A 22,091-nucleotide genomic window follows, 5' to 3' on the forward strand; every position below is an offset into this window, starting at 1 on the left:
TGTAAACTAGATCTATTAAGAGCACAGTCTTGGCTCCATCAGAATTGCTGGGGTGAGAGATGTTGGAGGGTGGTTGAAATAGTCACCCCATCCTGCAATTAAACCAACAAGGGCAGGAGAGCAGTATGCGAGTTCACCAACCAACCATAACCTTACATTAGAGTGGCAAATTGCTGAAAATAGCAGTGAGAAATTGAACCCCAGAAACAGATCATATTCTTCATTCTAAAGACCTCTTGGTTTGATATGATATGAATCTGTTCAAAAAAAAAAATTGGACTGTGACTTAAAGTTTTTAGGCATATGGGCAAGTCAAAGTCGATAGATGTGTCACAGAGATAGTGGGACTAACCGACATACATGTTATGATCCCAGCTGATGGTTCTAATGGACATGTCAGAACCCTGGCTTGATAGATCATATTTTATTTTTGGTAAACATGATGATTAAAACATAAAACATACTCACTTGATGCTGTAGATTTTTTAAAGAGCAAAATGTAAGTTTACTATAAAAAAGGAAGAAAACAAACCAAGCTTTACAAAAATTAACACAATCCTAACACAGATATCAAAACAGAATTCTATCCTGTTTCCCCACACAGTCTGTTACAAAACTCCAAATCCAGGAAAATTGCAGTCCTAATTGAACACTTCAATTTACTCTTAACTTTCTTCTTCCATGTTCTTTCCTATAGACTTGGAGACAGTTGATTCTATCGACATGAACTCTTCATAAGTCTGAGAGCCTAAACTTTATCAATTGTATTCCAACTCTCTTAGCCTGAGCTATTCACAAAATAGACTTCTGCTGGGGCAACTGGCATCCATTGAGCTGAACTGAAAAAGTCTTATCAGGAGAGAAATTTACTTCTGAACTCAACAGGGATATTTACTGATCTGAACTGAAAACAAAACTAATGGCCTTTAAATATGGTTACTCTACCTGTCATAATCTCAATAGAATAAATATCTTTACGTGAACACAACATGGATCTGCATCACAACGCATTGAGTTACGCTGTATTTAGTTCACTGTTCCATCATAATTTGACGGCCTTTTGGAAATTACTTCTCACAACAGTAACATACATCCAACTCCTCTCTTTTTAAAACCATCCAACTTCCAGAAATGATGTCATCACAAAGTATCAGGTTAAATATAAGGATGTACATTTTCACAATGCCCAATTTAGAACAAAAATCCTGAACATATGGTGATATAAATTCACTGTAGTCCATAATAAGTTAACTGGTTGCCAAACGAAGGGGGCATTACAAGCTATGGGGTAAATTATGTTTAGATGGTGATGTGATGAAACTCTTGTAGTCTTTTAACACTTTGTTTACATTTGCAGAGCTTTTCTTAGATTGTTGTCAGTTTTTTTTAAAAAAAGTGTCTCCCCAGGAGATTATTAGGGCAAGGGACAATAATATGCTTGTTACACCATATGTGGTTAGAGTGAGTTCTGAGGTATTCTTTTATAATCTGGTTCACCACTTAATCATGAATACAAATTGGAATGGACTAATCTGAAAATTAAATTGATATATCTTAAATTTCAGCAAAGAAATTAATCTTGGTAATGCTGCTGAATAATTCAAATAACCAAATTAGATCACCACCCAGAGGGAGACTGTGGCAATTGCAGAGTTGTGATGTTATATCCTCCCAATAATAAAACAGGCAATAAAATTTAATTGTTACAGCAGAATTAACGCCAGCACTTCAATTTTTTTTTAAAACTTGCTTTTACGTATTCTCAGCAGTGTTTTTAGGAGTGAAAAACATGGCTATTTCTGAACCTAGTTAATGCCCATCATACCCTCAGTATAATTATGGAGACAAGGTAAGCTTTATAGTCCTCAATGTTAATTGCATTTTAATTGGTTGTCAAATTGCTCATAGAAGGCACTAATTGGGATCCACTGTAACCATATGTAGGAAGTGTCTGAAACTAGCTGTTGAAATTGGAGGAATGTCAGAGCTCCCTGAAGGGCCTACTTCTGTACCTATTTATACGTAGTGGGTGATAGATAATATGTCTCTGCAAATTTAAAGAAAATGTAAAAAATATAAAAACAAGGTTCCAGTTATATGCTTCATCACCTGGCTATCTGAATTGAATCAGGGTATAGAGCAATAATTTATCAGTGTCAGAGTAACGTGGACAATGGTGAGACATACAACAAAATTGGACAAGATGTTCCACGAGGCTCATCTCAATGTTGAGATCATCGGACTGCATCTTGTAGATATCTTCTAATTAACCTGTTCAAATATGTTTTTGCACACTTCTCGAGCAGGTGGGACTTGAATCTGTGTCTCCAAAGGTCTGAACATTGCCACTACATTGTATATGCTTTTCATAAACAGAGTGACAAGATTTTTGTTAGGCAGCAGTGTCCACAATTGACTCCCATTATTGCTTGTTAAGTGCCTTGATATCTGTTCACTTCCAGGAGAAAGTGAGGACTGCAGATGCTGGAGATCAGACTCTCCTGCTCCTTGGATGCTGCCTGACCTGCGCTTTTCCAGCAACACATTTTCAGCTCCTATCTGTTCACTTCCCCACAGTTTGCAATCTTACCAAATCAATCATGCCAATTAAATGTTAGAAAAATTCAAATTGGCAACCAGAGTGAGATCTGGGCAGGTTCAACTGGCTCCAAAATACCTCTAAGTTGGACATCAGACACTTTCGGGATGCTTCATGGGCACCAGTCACATGTGACACACATCCAAAGATGTTGGTAACCAACATGTGCCAGCCTCTCTGAACCCTCATGACACATCTCCAACCCACCTTACACTGCTGCATTGGAAATTATCTTTATAATGCTGCAGCAAGGATATTGCATGTTCAGGGACAGTTACCTAGCTCTAGATTGATCCAGATTACATCTCTAGGCTCTTCACTGACTGTCTTAGAGTTCACTCACTCTGAGACTACTTGAATGCTCACCACATCCCTGCCTTGCCTTGTTTAATTGAGCATTTCCCTGCAACCAGAGATACCAGGCTCATATCACATTCTCTAGCTGAGTCATTTAGGGCAGACACAAAGCCAAGAAGCTTTCACAGTCACTAGCAGGCCTCGGTCCAGACAAGTGGGACAAGCTTTGTTCAGGGGTATGAAGTGCAGGCACTGATACCAGTCCAGGGCTACTCCAGGCAGTCAGAGTCAGGAATCTCTGCTCATAAGAGATGAGGAACCAAATGACTGGCAGCATACCACCTGTCTTGACTCTTTCTGCTCTATTTTAGATTAGTTTCTTCATGCAATAAGAGAAGCAGGTATTACAAAAGACGAAAGTAGATGACACAGCTACTACTAAGGGTGCAAGTCGGGGGTGGCTCAAGCAAGTGAGTGTCTGTTGTATATAGTGGTACATATACCCAATGTCAAGGTACATTTTTAGCTATGGGTTATTCAGATTACTGCAGCTATGTTTTTTGACATATGTCTTTGAAATTCTGCTAAAGCTTGTTTTCAATTATACAATTTTGCTTCCAGGAGAAAACGTGCAACATTGATGGGCTTTGTTATGGTGCAGGGGATCCAAATCCAACTAGCCCTTGCCTTTTATGCAGACCAGAAAAATCAAAACGTGACTGGTTTGTTAATGAAAGTAAGTTCATTTATATTGTATAATTTACAGCTGTTTAAAATTTTGCAATAGTTAATGATGCCAGAGATTACCAAGTCTAAATGGCTACTCTTGATTCATATGTTCGTACGTATTTTTATTATAACAATTACTCTATACATGAATTTTATCCTCATAAGGTGGAGCCCAGCAGCAGGAGAAAGCACTAACAGATCCTGTGAATTTTGGTAAAATGAATAAACATAAGCTAGGAATGCTTAACGCTGTGTACAGTAGCAGAAAATCACACCTTGATCATTTACATGTGATGAAAGCTCAAAGGTTTTGGATCAGATTTTGTAGGAATTAGTGGCCCTGCATCTGCTCTGAGAAAAAGTGCATATCAATAAATATTATTCAAATCACTAATTCTACTGTACTGAGATTACCTTAGTACACTCTTTCCAATTTTATCTCTTTCTGCTGGCTTTCACACCAAACCTTGTTGAATGTGGTGTCAGCCGAGAGTCCGCCAGCTGCTGTAGATAGCTGTTGGAGACATGTAGCTTGTGAGGAGATACTGTGACCCTCAGGTCCTGCAAATAGATCAGCCTCACAGTGCAATGATCTGGAAACTGGTCTGTTCAATCTATCACTTGACAATTCAAATATATCCTGTATCAATTATTGATTGTTCTGTTGTTTGTTTTTGTAAGAAGTAACATGATCATTATTTTTCAGATAACCAACCTCCAATATTTCAACATTCACAAGAAAGACTTCAAACTTTTACTGGTGAAAATTTTGTGTACCAGTTCTTGGCTTCTGACCCAGAAGGATCTGCTGTTGTTTTTAACATTGATGCTGGACCAAAGGGTGCTAATCTTTCTCCTGCAGGACTTCTTATATGGAAGGTTTCTTCACAGGAATCCCAGATGTTCTCTTTTTCTGTGACAGATGACTGTAATGCTGAGACCAAAGTGTCAGTAGAGGTAATGGACATTACATAGAACAAGTGTAATTGTTTCTGTAATACTGTTTCTATGAGGCAGAAATGAACACTTGCAATTGTGAACTTTTCTGAAGATGAGTGAATTTCTGTCACAATAAGGAATATTAGTGTTGAGGAATGAGATATTTTCCAATTTCTGGCTCTCTACCAGCCCCAGGGTCCAATCTAACATGAGAAAACGTCAATAAAATCTACTTGTGGAAGCAAAAGTAAACATTGCCATTGTATTATACAATACCGTATGTGTTGATTTTAAAGTATTACAATTCATTTGCTAAAGAAAAATCTCTCAATCCACTTGAAAATTTTCAGCAGGAATCAGTAATTTGATGAATATTTTGACAGAAATCCACAAACTATGTTCCTTGAGTAAAATAATTACTACACGACCTATATTTTAAATATGGGACTTGGATTCGGTCAATAATTACACGAATATATATACATATAATGTACGTTTTAGAGGTAAGTAATCCAGTGTTTTAACAAATTTCAATCAACTGTGAAACAATAGAAATTTCCATGTTCAATAAAAGTTTGGGTAAGTAGCTATTCAGATTTGAGGAATCAGTGAGATTGGTTCACCTTGCCACTACACTGGTTACTAATTTTAGACATTCTTTAATGTCTAAAGTGTTAATCCAGTGCAGTCATTAAACAGAACAAGATGCCCAAATTGTTAAAGCAGGAGGACTAGTGTAAGGATTAATGATGGTAAGAATAGTAATTCATGTCACTACCAATTCTCACACTTGAGAATTATTCATTTTAACCACATGAATATTTTCTGGTGTTGAGCTTAACAAAAATCATTGGAATCCTGAACAGATTCTGAGAATGGAAAAACCTTGCAGAGTTAGTTGCTTGTCTTTCTGACTACAATTGTTAGGTGGTTCAAGGACATCAAAGAATGGAAACAAAAAAAAAGTTTTCATTTGCACTTAGAAAAAAATTAATAAAGAGAAAACTAAAGGGTTCACAAATTCTGCTTATTTTAATTTACAAGAGATATTTTTATATGAATTAACATATGCTGTGTGTGTCCAGTGGGTGCATTATTGCCTTACAGCCTTATTGCCTTGCCACTTTATTGCCAAGTAAAACTCATTTTCTTATGGGTCATTTGCAGCATCTTCATTTGCTCATATGAAATTTCTTTGCTTTCTTAACAAAAGTGTTAACTCATTTGTTCTTCTACAGTTAGTTTCTCTATAAATGTTCATGTATTTCTCAGGCAGCCTAATTTCAATCCACAAACCATTTATTTCTACCATGACATATATAATATTTGAAGGTAGTATGCACTCAGCATTTTAAAAGTTTGATTCCAAGAATATTGAATTGCTGCCAATAAAATTTTAGCAAAACAAAAGATATAAACCTACTTTACTAGGTGTTAATAATGTAATCATATTTAATAATGGCATTTTCATTTTACAGAAATTATCAGATTATCATCAATAACAATTGCCTTACAAAGATTTTCTCATTCTTTAATATAAAACATGTTCTGAAAATGTTATAATCCTGCAGTTGGTTGATTTATGATGATTATTTATTGTCATGTATATCTTGAAAATACATTGAAAAATGTTTTATGGCATTATCTGGTGCCATTTTGGGGTACAATAAGGATAAAAAGAAATTACTTAAATAAGAGTAATTTATTAAAGCTGTAAAGTTGTTGCAGAGGTCGTGGAGGAAATGACAGGATAGGCTTAATTTCTACAGAAACACAAACCATAATGACCTACCAACAAGTTGCTATTGAAACAAAGGAAGGAAATGGGCTTAATGCTTGTGGAACACATTCCAAGTCCAAACCTGGTCCTAATTTGTGATGAAATCCAAACTTCTTTTTCACCAGATTTATTCCTACATCAACGTGATTTGAATTCTTAACTATTTTAGGAAAAGTACTTTCCACTATTCCCAATGTCTAAATATTCAGAGGTTGTAAGTCTGTACTGAAGACAGGTGACATTTTCAGTATTCCTGTGTCCAGCTAGCTTTTTCTTTTATAACAGTTACTTGGTAAAGAAAACAAAGAAATTTGATCTTGCATGACAAATGAATTTTCTCTCTCTATATTTGCACAGCTGGTAGTTTCTCTAGTAAAGTAGTTTTGGAATTTAAATGTTCTTCAAATAAGCAGAAGGTTCAGGTTAAAATAAGTGTAAAAAACTCAGCTTTTGTTAACAACTGCTAGTCAGTATGTTAAATCACCTCAAAGCTATCACAAGCAAGATTTATTTTGAGGAAAAACATTAGAACACTTCCTTCTCTCTTGTTAATCTTTCACTTCATCACTGCTTTTGAAATGCGATAGGAAATTGATGAAAAGATATTAGATACTTACACTTCCATGCATTTGCAGTCAACCTTCTAAACTCTTAATTCCTGATTTTCTGGTTAAGGATTGAACAAAGAATGCTCCAGTGACATGATACAAGAGAGAATAATTACAATTGTGTACAGTTTCCATTAAAATATGAATATAGACATTTTATGACAATAAAAAGAGGACAAAATGTCATCTACATACCCTAGTTCTTCTATACCAACCCTCTAACCTACTTAAGAATTATGTTGTCTTTATCTCTGACATGCACAGCAACATAGATATTTCTATCTTCTATCAACATGTAATATATAACGCTATATCTATTTTTTGACTAGGTCACTGTAAAGCCATGCAACTGCTTGAATGGAGGTACCTGTGTTACAAACATAAATTTTCCTCCAGGAAGTGGAGAATATCTCTGTGTGTGCTCTCTTGGTTTTGAAGGAAGTTACTGTGAAGTGAATATTGATGATTGCAAATCCAATCCATGTGGCATTGGCAACTGTGTAGATGAAATAAATAGTTATTCATGCAAATGCCAAGAAGGCTTTCAAGGTAAATACTTCATATAAGCTATTACAACACTAAGTATTTATTCAACATTTGTCTTTCCTGTTTTCACTTAATATACTGCATTGATTTAACAAATTTAAATCAACTGTGTAACAATAGAAATTTCCACGTTCAATAAAATTTTGGATAAGTAGCTATTTAGAGTTGAGGAAACAGTGAGATTGGTTCACCTTGCCACTGCACCAGCTACTAATTTTAGGCATTATTTAGTTGGTTCCATAGTTAATCAAGCTATTGGCCAAACATTTGCAAATTAATAATGTTTGTGTAAGGAGAGAAAAGAGCTGACATTTCAAGTCTAACTGACCAACAAAGGTTGTGCTTTGACAAAGGGTCAGTTAGACTTGAAACATCAGTTCTTTTCTCTCCTCACAGATGCTGCCAGACCTGCTGAGATTTTCCAGCATTTTCTCTTTTGGTTTCAGATTCCAGCATCCGCAGTACTTCGCTTTTATTAAATAATGTTTGTGTGATCCATTTACTTCATCCACTGATATCCTTTAAAAGTCCTATGAGTATCAATTGAATATATGACATTTTTCCAGTGGCTAACTTTAAAGTAAGTCAGGTCAGTGACATACTGTCAGGTAACTGAAAAAAAATAAAATTAAGTGGCTATGCAATGAATGGACTGTTTTAAATGTTAAAAAGCTGTAATTAGACAGCTTTCACTATAGTAAAACATCCCAAGGTAGTTCTTTGGAGCATTATCAAACAAAATTCCTGATTATAATATTTCCTTTCCTGTAGCTTGATGTCCTTATGGCATCTTTAATTGAAACTATTTTCTTGATTATGGATAGCTAACTTCTGTACTTGTTAAGAAATTAATTGCAACATGACAACTAAGAAAGGAAGGTGTAGATTGGCTAATGTCACTACACCTGATTATTTTGCAGTGCTTCTGTTCAAAGTGTGCCTGGACTTTGAGTATAGGATCCAGTTCAACAGCCACGCTTCTCCTGGTATAATACACAATGAAATATCAGTGTTACACTCATAGTGGAGCGAGATCCTGAAAGGTGCCCAGCATCCATGAACTAAGTTCAATCAGGATGCCTTCTGGAGAGAACAAATGCTGAAAAATAAGAAAGGATCTTGTGGTATACACCATTGCTGATTTTTAAGTATCCCATATGCTGTATTTCAGATGTCAGTGTACCATTGCAATGTGTAAGTTAGTTTCTTAACTTCTTTCTTCAGGTACTGACTGTCACGAGGATATTAATGAATGTGAAAATAATCCATGCACTCCAACAATCTCTTGCTTTAATACATTTGGTTCCTACAGATGTGGTTTATGTCCACCTGAAATGGAAGGAAATGGGAAAGAGTGTGAAGTGAAATGTATGTATCTTATTTTGCATGTCATGTTTTTTCATTCTTTATAATACAGTCTGACTAAGGATAAACCCAGCCTTTGGGCATTTCAGCTACAGTTTTGAAGTTTTTTTCTGCTTTGTGAGTGACAAGCATAAAAGTAAAAATCACTAACAACTTACAAACCAAGCAGCGTTTGCAAAGCTTAAAGTCTGGTTGAAGATTTGTAGCTCGGGTGTCCGTTGTTGTGGTTCTGTTCGCCGAGCTGGAAGTTTTTGCTGCAAACGTTTCGTTCCCTGGCTAGGGAACATCATCAGTGCTATTGGAGCCTCCTGTGAAGCGCTGCTTTGATGTTTCTTCCGGTATTTATAGTGGTTTGTTCTTGACGCTTCCGGGTGTCAGTTTCAGCTGTAGTAGTTTGTATGTGGGGTCCAGGTCGATGTGTCTGTTGATGGATGTTCTTGCCGCTTCCGGGTGTCAGTTTCAGCTGTAGTGGTTTGTATATGGGGTCCAGGTCCATGTGTCTGTTAATGGAGTTTGTGGATGAATGCCATGCCTCTAGGAATTCCCTGGCTGTTCTCTGACTGGCTTGTCCTATGATGGTAGTGTTTTCCCCGTCAAATTCATGTTCCTGGTTGTCTGAGTGTATGGCTACTAGGGATAGCTGGTCGTGTCGTTTTGTGGCTAGCTGATGTTCATGGATGCGGATTGTTAGCTGTCTTCCTGTTTGTCCTATATAGTGTTTTGTGCAGTCCTTGCATGGTGTTTTGTAAACTACGTTAGTTTGGCTCGTGCTGGCTATTGGGTCCTTTGTTCTAGTGAGTTGTTGTCTGAGTGTGGAAGTTGGCTTGTGTGCTGTTATGAGTCCTAAGGGTCGCAGTAGTCTGGCTGTCAGTTCTGAGACGCTCCTGACGTATGGTAGTGTGGCTAGTCCTTTTGGTTGTGGCATGTCCTCGTTCCGTGGTCTATCTCTTAGGCATCTGGTGATAAAGTTGCGTGGGTATCCGTTTTTGGCGAATACCTTGTATAGGTGTTCCTCTTCCTCTTTTCGCAGTTCTGGTGTACTGCAGTGTGTTGTGGCTCTTTTGAATAGTGTGCTGATGCAGCTTCGTTTGTGTGTGTTGGGGTGGTTACTTTCATAGTTTAGGACTTGGTCTGTGTGTGTTGGTTTCCTGTGTACCCTTGTGGTGAATTCTCCGTTGGGTGTTCTCTCTACTAACATGTCTAGGAATGGGAGTTGGCTATCCTTTTCCTCTTCTCTCGTGAATCGTATTCCTGTGAGTGTGGCGTTGATGATTCGGTGTGTTTTTTCTATTTCTGTGTTTTTGATGATTACAAAGGTGTCATCGACGTATCTGATCCAGAGTTTGGGTTGGATTTGTGGTAGGGCTGTATGTTCTAACCTTTGCATGACTGCCTCTGCTATGAGTCCCGAGATTGGTGATCCCATGGGTGTTCTGTTGATTTGTTCGTATATCTGATTGTTGAATGTAAAGTGTGTGGTGAGGCACAGGTCTAGTAGTTTAAGTATGCCGTCCTTGTTGATAGGTTCGGCCTCCTGTGTTCTGTTATGTATGTCCAGTAGGTTGGCTATTGTTTCTCTGGCTAGGGTTTTGTCAATTGATGTGAACAGTGCCGTCACGTCGAATGATACCATGGTTTCTTCTTTGTCTATGTGTGTACAGACTACCCAAAGTACACAAACCAGACATCCCACTCAGACCCATAGTATCACTACCAGGGACACCAGCATACAAACTGGCCAAAGAACTACAACAAAAACTGAAACACCTAGTCAGCGGATCCAAACACTCCATACAATCAACACAGGAATTCTTGGACATCATCAGGAATACACACATAGACAAAGAAGACACCATGGTATCATTCACAGGAGGCTCCAATTGCAAAGCTTCTTTAACAAAAGCAATTGTATCCCACCATGATTTTCATCATCTAATCTTCATGCATTGGTGAAAAATGATTTATTTAATAGTTGACTGATCTTTGGATTTAGATGAAAATCGTACTGCTGATTGGCCTCCAACAACTAATGCAGCAACTGAGATATTTGATGAAACCTATATGTCTGAGGATGATGAAGATGATGATAAGAAAATACAAGAGAAACATGGTGAATATTACGTAGCTGATGTAAATGAGATCAGAGACCCAGTAAAACAAAGAAATGAGGATCAACGGAGCTTTTTCATCACTAGCTCTGGCCCTGGCAAGTAATAATCCAAATAATATTATTGTATGTTACCCAAAGTGAGCATGAAAATTATTTACCATTGCTATGATTCCAGACCAGCCCAGAAACTTTGTATTATAGTCTTGGATGAGATCACCAAATTATTTTTACAATCTGTTAGAAGCCAGTAACATATGTTTTTAAAGTTGACAAAGTGAGATTCGGAGAACTTACTGAGAGAATAAATCCAACAGATTCTACCGCTTTGAATAAAAAATAAGACTGCACCATTCATGTTAGAACAATGATACAATCTGCAACATATTTAAAACTTATTTCTAACACACATATTTAGGATCTAATCAAGGATATGGTAATATGATTGGAGACCCCACAGCATACATCAAACAGCAAGTGCAATCAAGTCAGATCCCACACCACAAGCAATTGTTCAACAATTCCCTCTATATTTTAATGGCACAAGGTGTCATCCAATTTCATTTAACTTCACAAAAGATTACAATTCTTCAGTTTTGCCAATGCAGCCTTGAAATCCCTCTGAACTACCTGAACAATTGGTTCTATTGTCATTTTCCATGTCTCAAATTCACACTTCCCTGGACTCCAAAAGCCACATTCCATTACTTATTCAGATGCACAATTCCAGCTTTTCACCCACTTTACTATTCCTAGGCTTTCCTTGAGGCAGGAAAGTTGAGTTGATAATTATCAGATCAGCCATGATCTCATTGGTGGAGCTAACCCAATCGGTGGAATGGCCTACTTTGGCTCCAATGTCTATGCTCTCTAATCTTGCTTAGTTACATGAGGCTTTTTTTTAATATCCACTGTCAGTTGTACAGACATATTAGTGGCATCTGACTTCTTGTGAGTCATCATAACTTCCAGGACATTTCCAAAGCCCTGACTGCCACATCCAGCTTTTTAATAATTCCTAAAACCTGCCCTGAAATCCAGCAGCACAGAGATAGCCAACTGCTAACAGCATTAAATACAGTTCCTTACACAGAACCTATGTTGCTCATTTGGATTAAATCTCACCCCTCCTTTTTCTAAACCCCATCAAGTATAGACCTAGAGTCCTCAAATGTTCCTCATATGATATGCCTTTCATTCCTGGGATCATTCGCTGTGAACCTCCTCTGGACCCACTCCAGGGCCAGGACATCCTTCCTGAGGTATGGGGCCCAAAATTGCTCACAGTACCCCAAGTGTGATCTAACCAGAGCTTTATGAAACCTGTGAAGCACATCCCTGCTTTTATATTCTAGTCCTCTCAAAATCAATACCAATGTTGTATTTGCCTTCCTACTGACTCAACCTGCAAGTTTACCTTGAGAGAATCCTGAACTAGGACTCCCACGTCCCTTTGCACTCCAATACTGAATGGCCTGGACAGATTAGACATTGGGAAGATGTTTCCATTGGCAGGAGAGACTAGAACCCAAGGACACAGCCTTAGACTAAAGGTACAGATCTTTAGAACAGTAATAAGGAGAAACATCTTCAGCCAGAGAATGGTGAATCTATGGCCTTCATTGCCACAGAAGGCTGTAGAGGCCAGGTTATTGAGTATATTTAAGACAAAGATAGATAGCTTCTTGATTGTCAAGGGGATCAAGGATTCTGGGGAAAAAGCAGGAGAATGGGTTTGAGAAACCTATCGGCCATGATTGAATGGTGGAGCAGACTTGGTGGGCCAAATGGCCTAATTTTCTGCTACTATGTCGTATGATCTTATGGATTCCCTTAATACTCCTTCACATACATATTGTTAATCAATCCCTGTTTATAATAATTTCAACTATTCTTCAGCGAAGGTAGAACTATCCTGAGAGACTTACTGCAAAGCTTACAGCAGACCCCATCCCTATCAATGATCACATTTGAATATTGCCCCCTAGCAACAGTGGGAATAGAGTGTGCTGTAAATGTTACATTCTCAGAGAATGCTGCGTTCTCTGGTATCATTGGACATGGACTGAAAATGGATTTTTATCACAACTATAGGATTGAGATTAAGCAAAGTACTGAGAGAAGTCCTTCAGAATTAATCAAATAAGAATGAATATTAGAAGTTTTAGGCCTTTCCAAATGGATAACATTTATGGCCTCGATTTTTCATTAAAAATAAGTGAATCCAACTGTGCTCAACTATTATTAAGGCAGTATCTTCTAATGACTGCATATGCTCAGAAATAAGAAAGTTGCTGTCAGTTTTGCCTTGTTCCTCCATAGAATCATATGGTGTAGAAAAGATCCTTTCACACATCAAGTCCAGAAGCTATGTCAGCTGGGAGGCACGGTGGCACAGTGGTTAGCACTGCTGCCTCACAGCACCAGAGACCCAGATTCAATTGCTGCCTCAGGCGACTGTGTGGAATTTGTACATTCTCCCTGTGTCTGGGTGCCCCGGTTTCCTCCCACAATCCAAAAATGTGCAAGGTTAGGTGAATTGGCCATGCTAAATTGCCTGTAGTGTTAGGTGAAAGGGTAAACATAGGGGAATGGGTATAGGATGGGTTGCGCTTTGGCGGGTCGGTGTGGACTTGTTGGGCCAAAGAGCCTGTTTCCACACTATAAGTAATCTAAAAAAAAACAATCTCACCCAGAGAGGCAACATTGAAACTCATGGGATGGTATGAAGTTCCAATACTTTACGGTGGCTACTTACTCACTATCCTGACTTGGAAATATCTCTCCGTCCCTTCATGTTGCTGCATTAGACTTATCCCTAACAGTGATGTGAGGGTACCCAAATGCGGTGGTTCAAGAAGGCAACTCACTAGCACCACCTCCAGGGCAATTAGGGATGATCAATAAACCCACCAGCGACAATCCATGAATTAATAAAGGAAAACTCACTGAACTTGCCGGAAAGTTGAGGCTAATCTATTACAGTCTAAGATAATATTTAGTTTGATAATAGGTCTTAGAGAGAAATGGTGGCATTGTAGTAATAATGCCAGTAAACCTGTAATCCATTAACATAGGCTAATGCTTTGGGAGTATGGGTTCAAATCCCATGAAGGCAATTGCCAGCACAGAAATAGATCCTTCAGTCCAGCTCAGCCATGCTGACCAGATGGCCTAAATTAATCTAGTCCTGTTTGCTAGTATTTGGCCAAATCCTTCTAAACCTTTCCCATTCATATACCCATCTGGATGTCTTTTGAATGTTGTAATTGTACCAGTCTCCACCACTTCCTCAGGCACCTCATTCCATTCACTGTGAAAAAGTTGCCCCTTAGGTCCCTTCTAAATCTTTCCCCTCTCACCATAAACCTTTGTCCTCTAGTTCTGGACTCCCTCACCCTAAGCAAAAGACCTTGTCTATTTACCCTAACTACACCCCTCATAATGTTATAATTTCTACAAGGTCACCCCTGCACCTCTGGCAACATCCTGGGATTTAAAAATATATAATCATTGTGTTTTTTTTAAGATGATCCATCATAGAAAACTAGTATCAGTATGTGAGCCAGAAACCATCATAAATTGTTACAAAAATCACTGAACTCACTAATGTCCTTATGTGGTCTTGCCTGCATGTAACTCCAGACTATTTGCAAACGTGAAGTTTCATGCCTTCCAATTTTACTTACTATTGGTGTTGCAAAAGAAACAATAGTTGTGATTTTCAGTTAGTGTCTTGATGGTTCATGGTGTCTGGTCAGCAGCAACTCTGAGCAACATTTTGTCTTCAATCTTCGATAATTCACCCCATCAATGATGCGGCCAGGTTCTCAGGCATCCTCCTGTGGAATTGGTTAGCTGGAGAATGGAGGAGCTGGCTAATGCGGTGACTTTCCAAAGTACACACCTCTTGTACCACATTTAAAGACCAGCTGCTCACCACGTTAAATGTTGAAAACAAAGAAGGACTTCTCTTACTCTTGAACATCTTTCGGAAATGTTCCAGATTAAAGGAAAGCTCACTTCCTGCTTTGTGTGCAGAAAATTGAGAAATCTTAGTAGAGACTAAGGCAACTCTCTGTCTGGCTGACCATCACAAGAGACCAAGCTATCCTGGACATAAGTTACAGTCCAGGATGTAGGTTTGCTCGCTGAGCTGGAAGGTTCATTTTCAGGCATTTTATCACCATATTAGGTAACATCTTAAGTGAGCCTCAGAACGAAACACTGCTGATGAGTCTTGCTTTCTATTTATATATTTTGGGTTTCTTTGGGTTGATAATGTTCTTTTTCTCAAGGGGTGGTAAATGGGGTCCAATTCAATGTGTTTGTTGATAGAGTTCTGGTTGGAATACCATGCTTCAAGTAATTCTTGTGCGTGTCTCTGTTTGGCTTGTCCTAGGGTGGACGTGTTGTCCCATTCAAAGTGGTGTCCTTCCTTATCTGTATGTAAGAATACTAGTGAGAGAGGGTTGTGTCATTTTGTGACAAGTTTTCTGCCTGTTTGTTCAATGTAGTGTTTGTTACAGTTCTTGCATGGTATTTTGTAAATGACATTGTTTTGCTTGTTGTTTGTATAGGGTCTTTCAAGTTCATTAGCTGCTGTTTTTGACAAAACTAGAAAACTAGCCACCAGCATTCTGTCTGTCAGGGATGAGCAGGAATATGCACCTTATTGCTGTAACTATAGGTGAACAGCGTTGATGGCAAGCCGAGTAGGAGACATGGAATTTTGACCATACACTTTCCTTTTGGAGAGATGTGATGGTGCTGGCAAGTACCCACAGAGGACCTCCAGAATCATCTCCTCAGGGCATTCAAAAGTGTTTGGCCCTCCCTTTCCTTCCTGATTTCATCCAAAGCCTTCAGCAATTCACGTCGAGGGTGAGTTGTGTTTGAGCAAGAGACTCTTACCAGGCCTGGACCCTCTAAGTCCAAAGGCATTAGGAATGACTGCCCTGATCTTTCAAACAAACAAGGCCAACTGGAGTGCAAACTTCCACTGTAATTCACTCCTGGGTACAGAAATTAAGACTGTACTTTGATGTAGTGGGAGGCAGAGAAAGAAGGAAACTTACTGAGGGCACTTGGATGAAACGTCATTGTTGTAAATAGTGTTATAAAGCGGATGTTTACCTCACCTCTGAGAACTAAAATTGAATCACCCAAAGGGGAGCACCTTGCCTATAATCTGTTAAAAGGAATGTGAGAAGGCATGTAATCCTTTTTTTTAAGTGACTTCTAGTGGTTAAGTAAAATAAATCCCTGCTGCTCACTTTACAATCAACAAGTAACAATTTATTTACCCAACTCTAACAGTGAACAAATTAACAATGTCCCTCTAACTACCAACTATTCCTGAATACTGCATGATTCTAATGGAATGCTGTTCTAATAAATAAAAGTACCACTCATAAAACAAAACAACAGAATTTAGTCTCTTGAGATTACAACGACGTTACGTGTCTTCTGGAACTTGCAGTGTCTTCTCTACTGATCTTTCTGTCAGGAATGTTTTCTCTGTAGATTCTTCTGTCAGGAATTTAGATGGTGTGCTGCAGTATCGTGGTAAGTAGATGGTGCTTTCTCTAAGAGCTGAGAGCTGTTATCTCTTGGCAGATGGCAATTGGCTCTCACCCAATTTTCCAGATGCCTCTTTTGTACAAATAGTGATTGGTCATCAAGGATTGATCCTAGGTTGTCAAAACCATCAGATTTAAATTTAATAGGTCTTTGGTAGCTAAAGGTCTGGTTTAACTTGACTGTCTAAATCCAACCTATTGTCTTAAATGATGGCTTTTTGATACAAAATGTTTCAGTGCAGGCTGTCTCTGTTCCTGTAAACTTTAAAGCAGCTCACAGGCATCCATTTTAATTCTAAGCACTGAGAAAAGCATTCCCTATTTTAAAATGGAGACCACCATCTTCCTGGAGATTACTAGATGCCCAAGCCAGAGCCAACATGGTACAAATGGCATTGCTGGAATCCTCCCACCTTTTGATATAATTTACTGAGTACCTCTGACAAACCTGCCAAGCTCAATTTATTCGTTTTGACAATGGTCGACATTGAGGTGCTCTGCTACCTGCTACATCTTCTTCCACAGAGGTAGAGGAAGAGTTGATGTCCATATGGGCTGGTCTCTTCACGACAGAGATTGTGTTCATGCTATTCATGCTCTCAGAGCATGGATTATGCAATACAGGTGGAAGCTTGAGTATGTTAAGAATTTACTCAGAGTGATAATAATGGGGAGAGCAGCACAACACTTGGCAGTGGGAATCTTATTTGGTTGCTGATACATAGAGATCTCTGCATCACCACATGACCATCATGGTCCTCTCCAGCTAAGAGAAGGAATCTCTTGTAAGAGGTTAGCAGTCTACTGTTGAGCACCTCACTATCTATCTTGCTCTCTTTTTCCTCTTATGGGCAGTTTTGTCCTGGAATTTCTCTTAATGCACCATTAGGTCTCAGGTATGGTGCTAGCGGTGGGAAATCAAGGAGGTCCCAGTATCAGCAAGCACTTCTCAAAATAATGCAAGACTGAGGGATGGAAGCATGGTATAGGTGAGATGAGTGCCTAGAAATTGCATAAGAAAACTCACTAGAGATCACCAAGAGAAAAAAATCCACGACAATCTGAAATTGAAACAGCATTTTTTTTGATTGGCTCTGACCGTGCCATGCCAACCTGGTCCAAGGTTGTTCCCTGGGTCAGTACTGTCGCAGATCTTTGGAGAAAGGCACAACAATGCAAGAAGAAGGTTAATGATCTTCTCTGTTCTGTCAACATTAATGTCACTATCTTCACCCTGATACTTCATACACATTATCTCTGATACTTTACCTACCTCACACCAAGGCTCATGCTCTGTCACTATCTCAGTTGCTTGCAATATCTTCCCTCAATGTGCTGTCACCCACCTCAATCCTCAAAATCACGAACATGGCCTCTGCCTAATCACTCACTTGGAACACAAAGCAAAGACTGATCAACATCAGTTGAAGATGGTTACTACCCTGACAAACACCTGTAGAGATGTCCTGGAGCTGAGATGACTGATCTCCAATCATCTTCCTTCATGCCAGTAGAGTTTCCCCCCCGATTCCAGGTGACTCCATTGTTGTTTGGGATTTTTGGTATCACACTCAGTTAAATGTGGCCTTTTTTTTAAGGGCAATCACACTCACCTGACCTCTGGAGGTCAGCTGTTTTGTCCATGTTTGAATCAAGGCTTTAATGAGGTCAGCAACTGAATGGCCCTGACAGAACCCAATCGAAGTTATAGTGAGTGTGTTTATTGTCATGTAAGTGCTTCCTGATAATGCTGTTGATGATAGCTTCCATCACTTTACTGAAAATAGCCTGATGGGATGGTAATTGGCCAGGTTGAATCCTTCCTGCTTTTTGTGTACAGGATATAGCTGGACAATTTTCTGCATTGTCAGGTAAATGTCAGTGTTGTAGCTGCACTGAAGCAGGTTGGTTAGGGGTTGGGTAAATTCTGGAGCCCAGTCTTTAGTACCACTGTGGAATGTTGTCAGGCTCATCACCTGCCGTCGTCCAAGGCAAGTAGTGATGTTATTTTGGTCTCAACCAGGTTAGTCAAGAGTGGTGCCCAGCTGCAATAAAGACAGCCTAGAGTATGTTATGTGTCCTACTATATACAGCGCTTCTTCCAAGTGTTGCTTAACATGAATTGATTCATTAGCTGGACTAGGATTTTGGTTCTTAATGACCAGCAGGAAGTTTCCTTATCCTTGTCGGACTTGATGCCCTGATGCCCTGTAAAGCCAATGTTAAGGATTACCAGGGTGATATACTTTGGACTGCATACCACTGTGCTGCCATGTCTACCACGTCTGACATGTCAGTGGGACAGGACACATCCAGGAGAAGTGATGGTGGTGTCTGGGACATTGTCTGTAAGGTATAATCCTGTGACTATGACTGTGTCAGACTGTCACTTGATTCGTCTGTGAGACAGTTCTCCCAATTTTAGCAACAGCCTGAAGGAGGACTTTGCAATGCTGACAATGCCTTTGCAATGCTGACAATGCCTTTGCAATGCTGACAATGCCTTTGTCAATATCAGGTGGTCCATTTGGTCTCATTTCATTTTTTTTGAGACTTAAGGTTTTTTTGGAACTTTCTAGTGGGTTTTACAACTGAGTTATGTACTAAGCCAGCTCAGAGTCAACCACATTGCCCTGGGACTGGAATCAATAGGTCGGCCAGACCAAGTAATGACAGCAGTTTTCCTTCCATAAAAGTCATTGTAACCATTTTTACAAAAATTGATCACCGTTTCATGGTCTTAATTAAACTTTTAATTCCAGATCTTTATTGAATTCACATTCCTCCACCTGCTGTGGCAGATTTCAAACACAACATTACCTGGGTCTTTGGATTATAGGATTAGTAGATATATCACTCTGCTATCATCTCGCCAAATTACAGCAGTTAACATTCAGGTATAGCCGGCAATTTCAAAAATCAAGTGGTGTGTAGGTTTTATCTCCATGGTGTTAGATTACAAAATCAGAGAGTCTTACTGTGTTTGTATGAGCCCTTAATGAGTTCAAACCTGAAGCATTCTGTATCGATTGGTCCCTTATGTAAGGAAGCATTGCACTTACCTTCGAGGGAATGCAATCACATTTACCAGACTGATTCCCGGGATGAGGAAATTACCCTCATTCTGAGTAGACAAATCTATGTTCTCTAGCTCTGAGAAGAACATAAGGTGATCTCATTGAAATGCATAACATTCTGAAGAAATTTGACAAGATAGATGCTGCCCCTGTCTGGGGAATCTTCAAAATAGCACCACAGGCTCTGTATATGGACTCAATCATTTCAATCTGAGATGATGAACACACAAAGGGGTATAAACCTTTAGACTCCTCTACCCTACAGAGCTGTAAATGTTCAATTACACTTGATGACTGAAGTGTATTGAAGTCCGAGATTGATAGTTATATGAATACGAAGGAATATTGTGGCAAGCTGCAGCTGTTGAAAAAGATCAGACGCAATCCATTTGAATAGCAGTGCAGACTTGAAGGGCTGCATGGGTTATGTTATCTTTTATATTCCTAAATTATAGGCATCCGATTTTCTAGGATTTTCATGGTCATCACCTTTGGTGTGAATTTCCTTTATCCCCAGAAAAAGGATAGGACCATGTTTCCAAAATGTTTTATTGCATTGCCTGCAGTTTTTATTTCTCTGTCTATTTTGACAATCTGTAAAAGCCTTGCATCAGTCTTTCATAAGTTTCTTTTTGCCATTGTCCATCGCCCTAAATTTGGCACATTTAGATTGTATATAGCCTGCCAAGGAACAAGTGCATGTTGTCAAGCTAATATACTTTCATTCCTTTTTTTAAAAAATATGATCTTATAACTGATGGAATAGGCCATCATTGAGCCAGTGGTAGTACTTCAGGCATCAGTTATAAATTTATCTTCTTATGGAACCAAATATGAGATATTGAAAGCAATGAGCATCTATGTCGCTAAGTACCAGCTACTTTGTACTACCAGCTATGATTAATTCCGACCCAATTGGTAATTTGAGGTCACTATTCACTGATGTTTCTGATTTTAAAAGTAATATCAGAACTGAAGCTTTGCTTGATATGTCTTTACACAATATCAATAACTGAAGAAAAAACAAACCCAGATTTATATTCTTTCAGTTGTTAACGTTTTGACACTCTCTGACTTCAACCAATATGTAATAAGTAAACTCATCCAGTATTCTGAAATTGTTGGGTAATTAGCCCATTGTTTGTCAAGGAAATGTGTCAGTGAAAGGACACCATCATAGAGATTCAGAATCACAGGTGCGTGAAGTGTGTAGTTTTAAGCTTCAAAAAAACTTACTTCAGTTTGCCTTCAGATGGTAGGTTCCTTAACTGGTCACAGATTCAAGTCTCATCTTTGTATTGTATTCATACCAGCTACATGCACAAATCATTTAGTACAGTTTAAATATTTGTCCCCAAGGTGTTTTTGTAATTGCTAATTGCAATGTTCTGGTTCTTCTCTTTAGTTCATATTCTTAGCTTCAGTAATGGTTGTGCCAGCAAGCCTTGTTTTGCCAGAGTGTAGTGCTTTGAACACAGGCTACCAGACGTTAGCTACAGATGTGGCTGCTGCCCAGCAGGATTCACTGGCAATGGCCACACATGCACAAAAACTGATCTGTTTGGTGAGATGATTTACTAATGAGAGTGGTTGCTGTGAGTCGAGGTATTTGAAGTTATCTGTTTCCCATTTACTAGTAATCTTTTCCTGTAACTTGTAATGCTGACAGAGGGAAGCAACATTTCACTTACAGGATTTTCAAAGTAATTAAAACTGCTGATCTGTTTTATTTTAAACACTCTGCAATGCTCCATTTTCATTTAATTTTTACAACATGCTCAAGATAAATTTACATATACATATCTTGTATACTAGTTACACAATATTTTGTCAAGGTCACCCAATTTATACAACAGAAATTCAAGATCCTTAGCATATTAGTGATGTTGAGCTAATTGGTGCAGTCCACGTGGATGAATGTTGTAGAGACCACTTAGATAAATGGCATGTTCCTTCCCATAGGTTTAGCTCACACTTGGTACTTTTCCCTCAAAATCCTGAGTGAAGTAGCAGCCCTTTGAACTTGTCAGAAGAGTGATGTTACAAATAATGTTTTCATGTCTCACCATAAACCACTTCACCCAGACCCCAGTAAGATTCAATCCATAGATATGTTGACAACAACAGGAGATCCTTCAAACTCTTGGATTCATGCCAGCTGAAAAAAGAGCCTAATGCCACTTTCCTGTTTGTTTCTGTAGTCCTATAGGTTACAACATCTCAAGTGCGCATATCTAATTTTTTAAATGCAGTGAAAGAGTATTTTTATCACCTGTACAGGCTGTGTGTTCTGGACCCCCATCATTCTTTAAAAAAACATACTTTGCAGCTTCCCTATAATCCTTCTACCAATTCCTTTAAATAATACCACCTGGTTAACAACCAATGCATTTGGGCAAATAGGTCCTCCTTGTCTGGTCTCTCAGCTTCCTTCTCATCTTTTTCTCAGAAAACAATCCAAC

At 38.8% G+C, this 22,091-nt stretch overlaps 1 protein-coding gene across 1 annotated transcript in view; it reads left to right on the plus strand.

Moving 5' to 3' along the window:
- vwde (von Willebrand factor D and EGF domains) overlaps positions 1 to 22,091 on the plus strand; it is a 298,923-nt gene that overhangs the window by 234,547 nt on the left and 42,285 nt on the right. The window contains exons 16-20 of the mRNA XM_060825309.1: positions 3,518 to 3,632; positions 4,332 to 4,582; positions 7,282 to 7,501; positions 8,723 to 8,866; positions 10,857 to 11,069. Of these exons, the coding sequence (XP_060681292.1) occupies positions 3,518 to 3,632; positions 4,332 to 4,582; positions 7,282 to 7,501; positions 8,723 to 8,866; positions 10,857 to 11,069 (943 nt within the window). The remainder of the gene's footprint in view (positions 1 to 3,517; positions 3,633 to 4,331; positions 4,583 to 7,281; positions 7,502 to 8,722; positions 8,867 to 10,856; positions 11,070 to 22,091) is intronic.

Source organism: Hemiscyllium ocellatum, chromosome 5 (genome assembly GCF_020745735.1).
Source record: "Hemiscyllium ocellatum isolate sHemOce1 chromosome 5, sHemOce1.pat.X.cur, whole genome shotgun sequence".
Taxonomy (NCBI): domain Eukaryota; kingdom Metazoa; phylum Chordata; class Chondrichthyes; order Orectolobiformes; family Hemiscylliidae; genus Hemiscyllium; species Hemiscyllium ocellatum.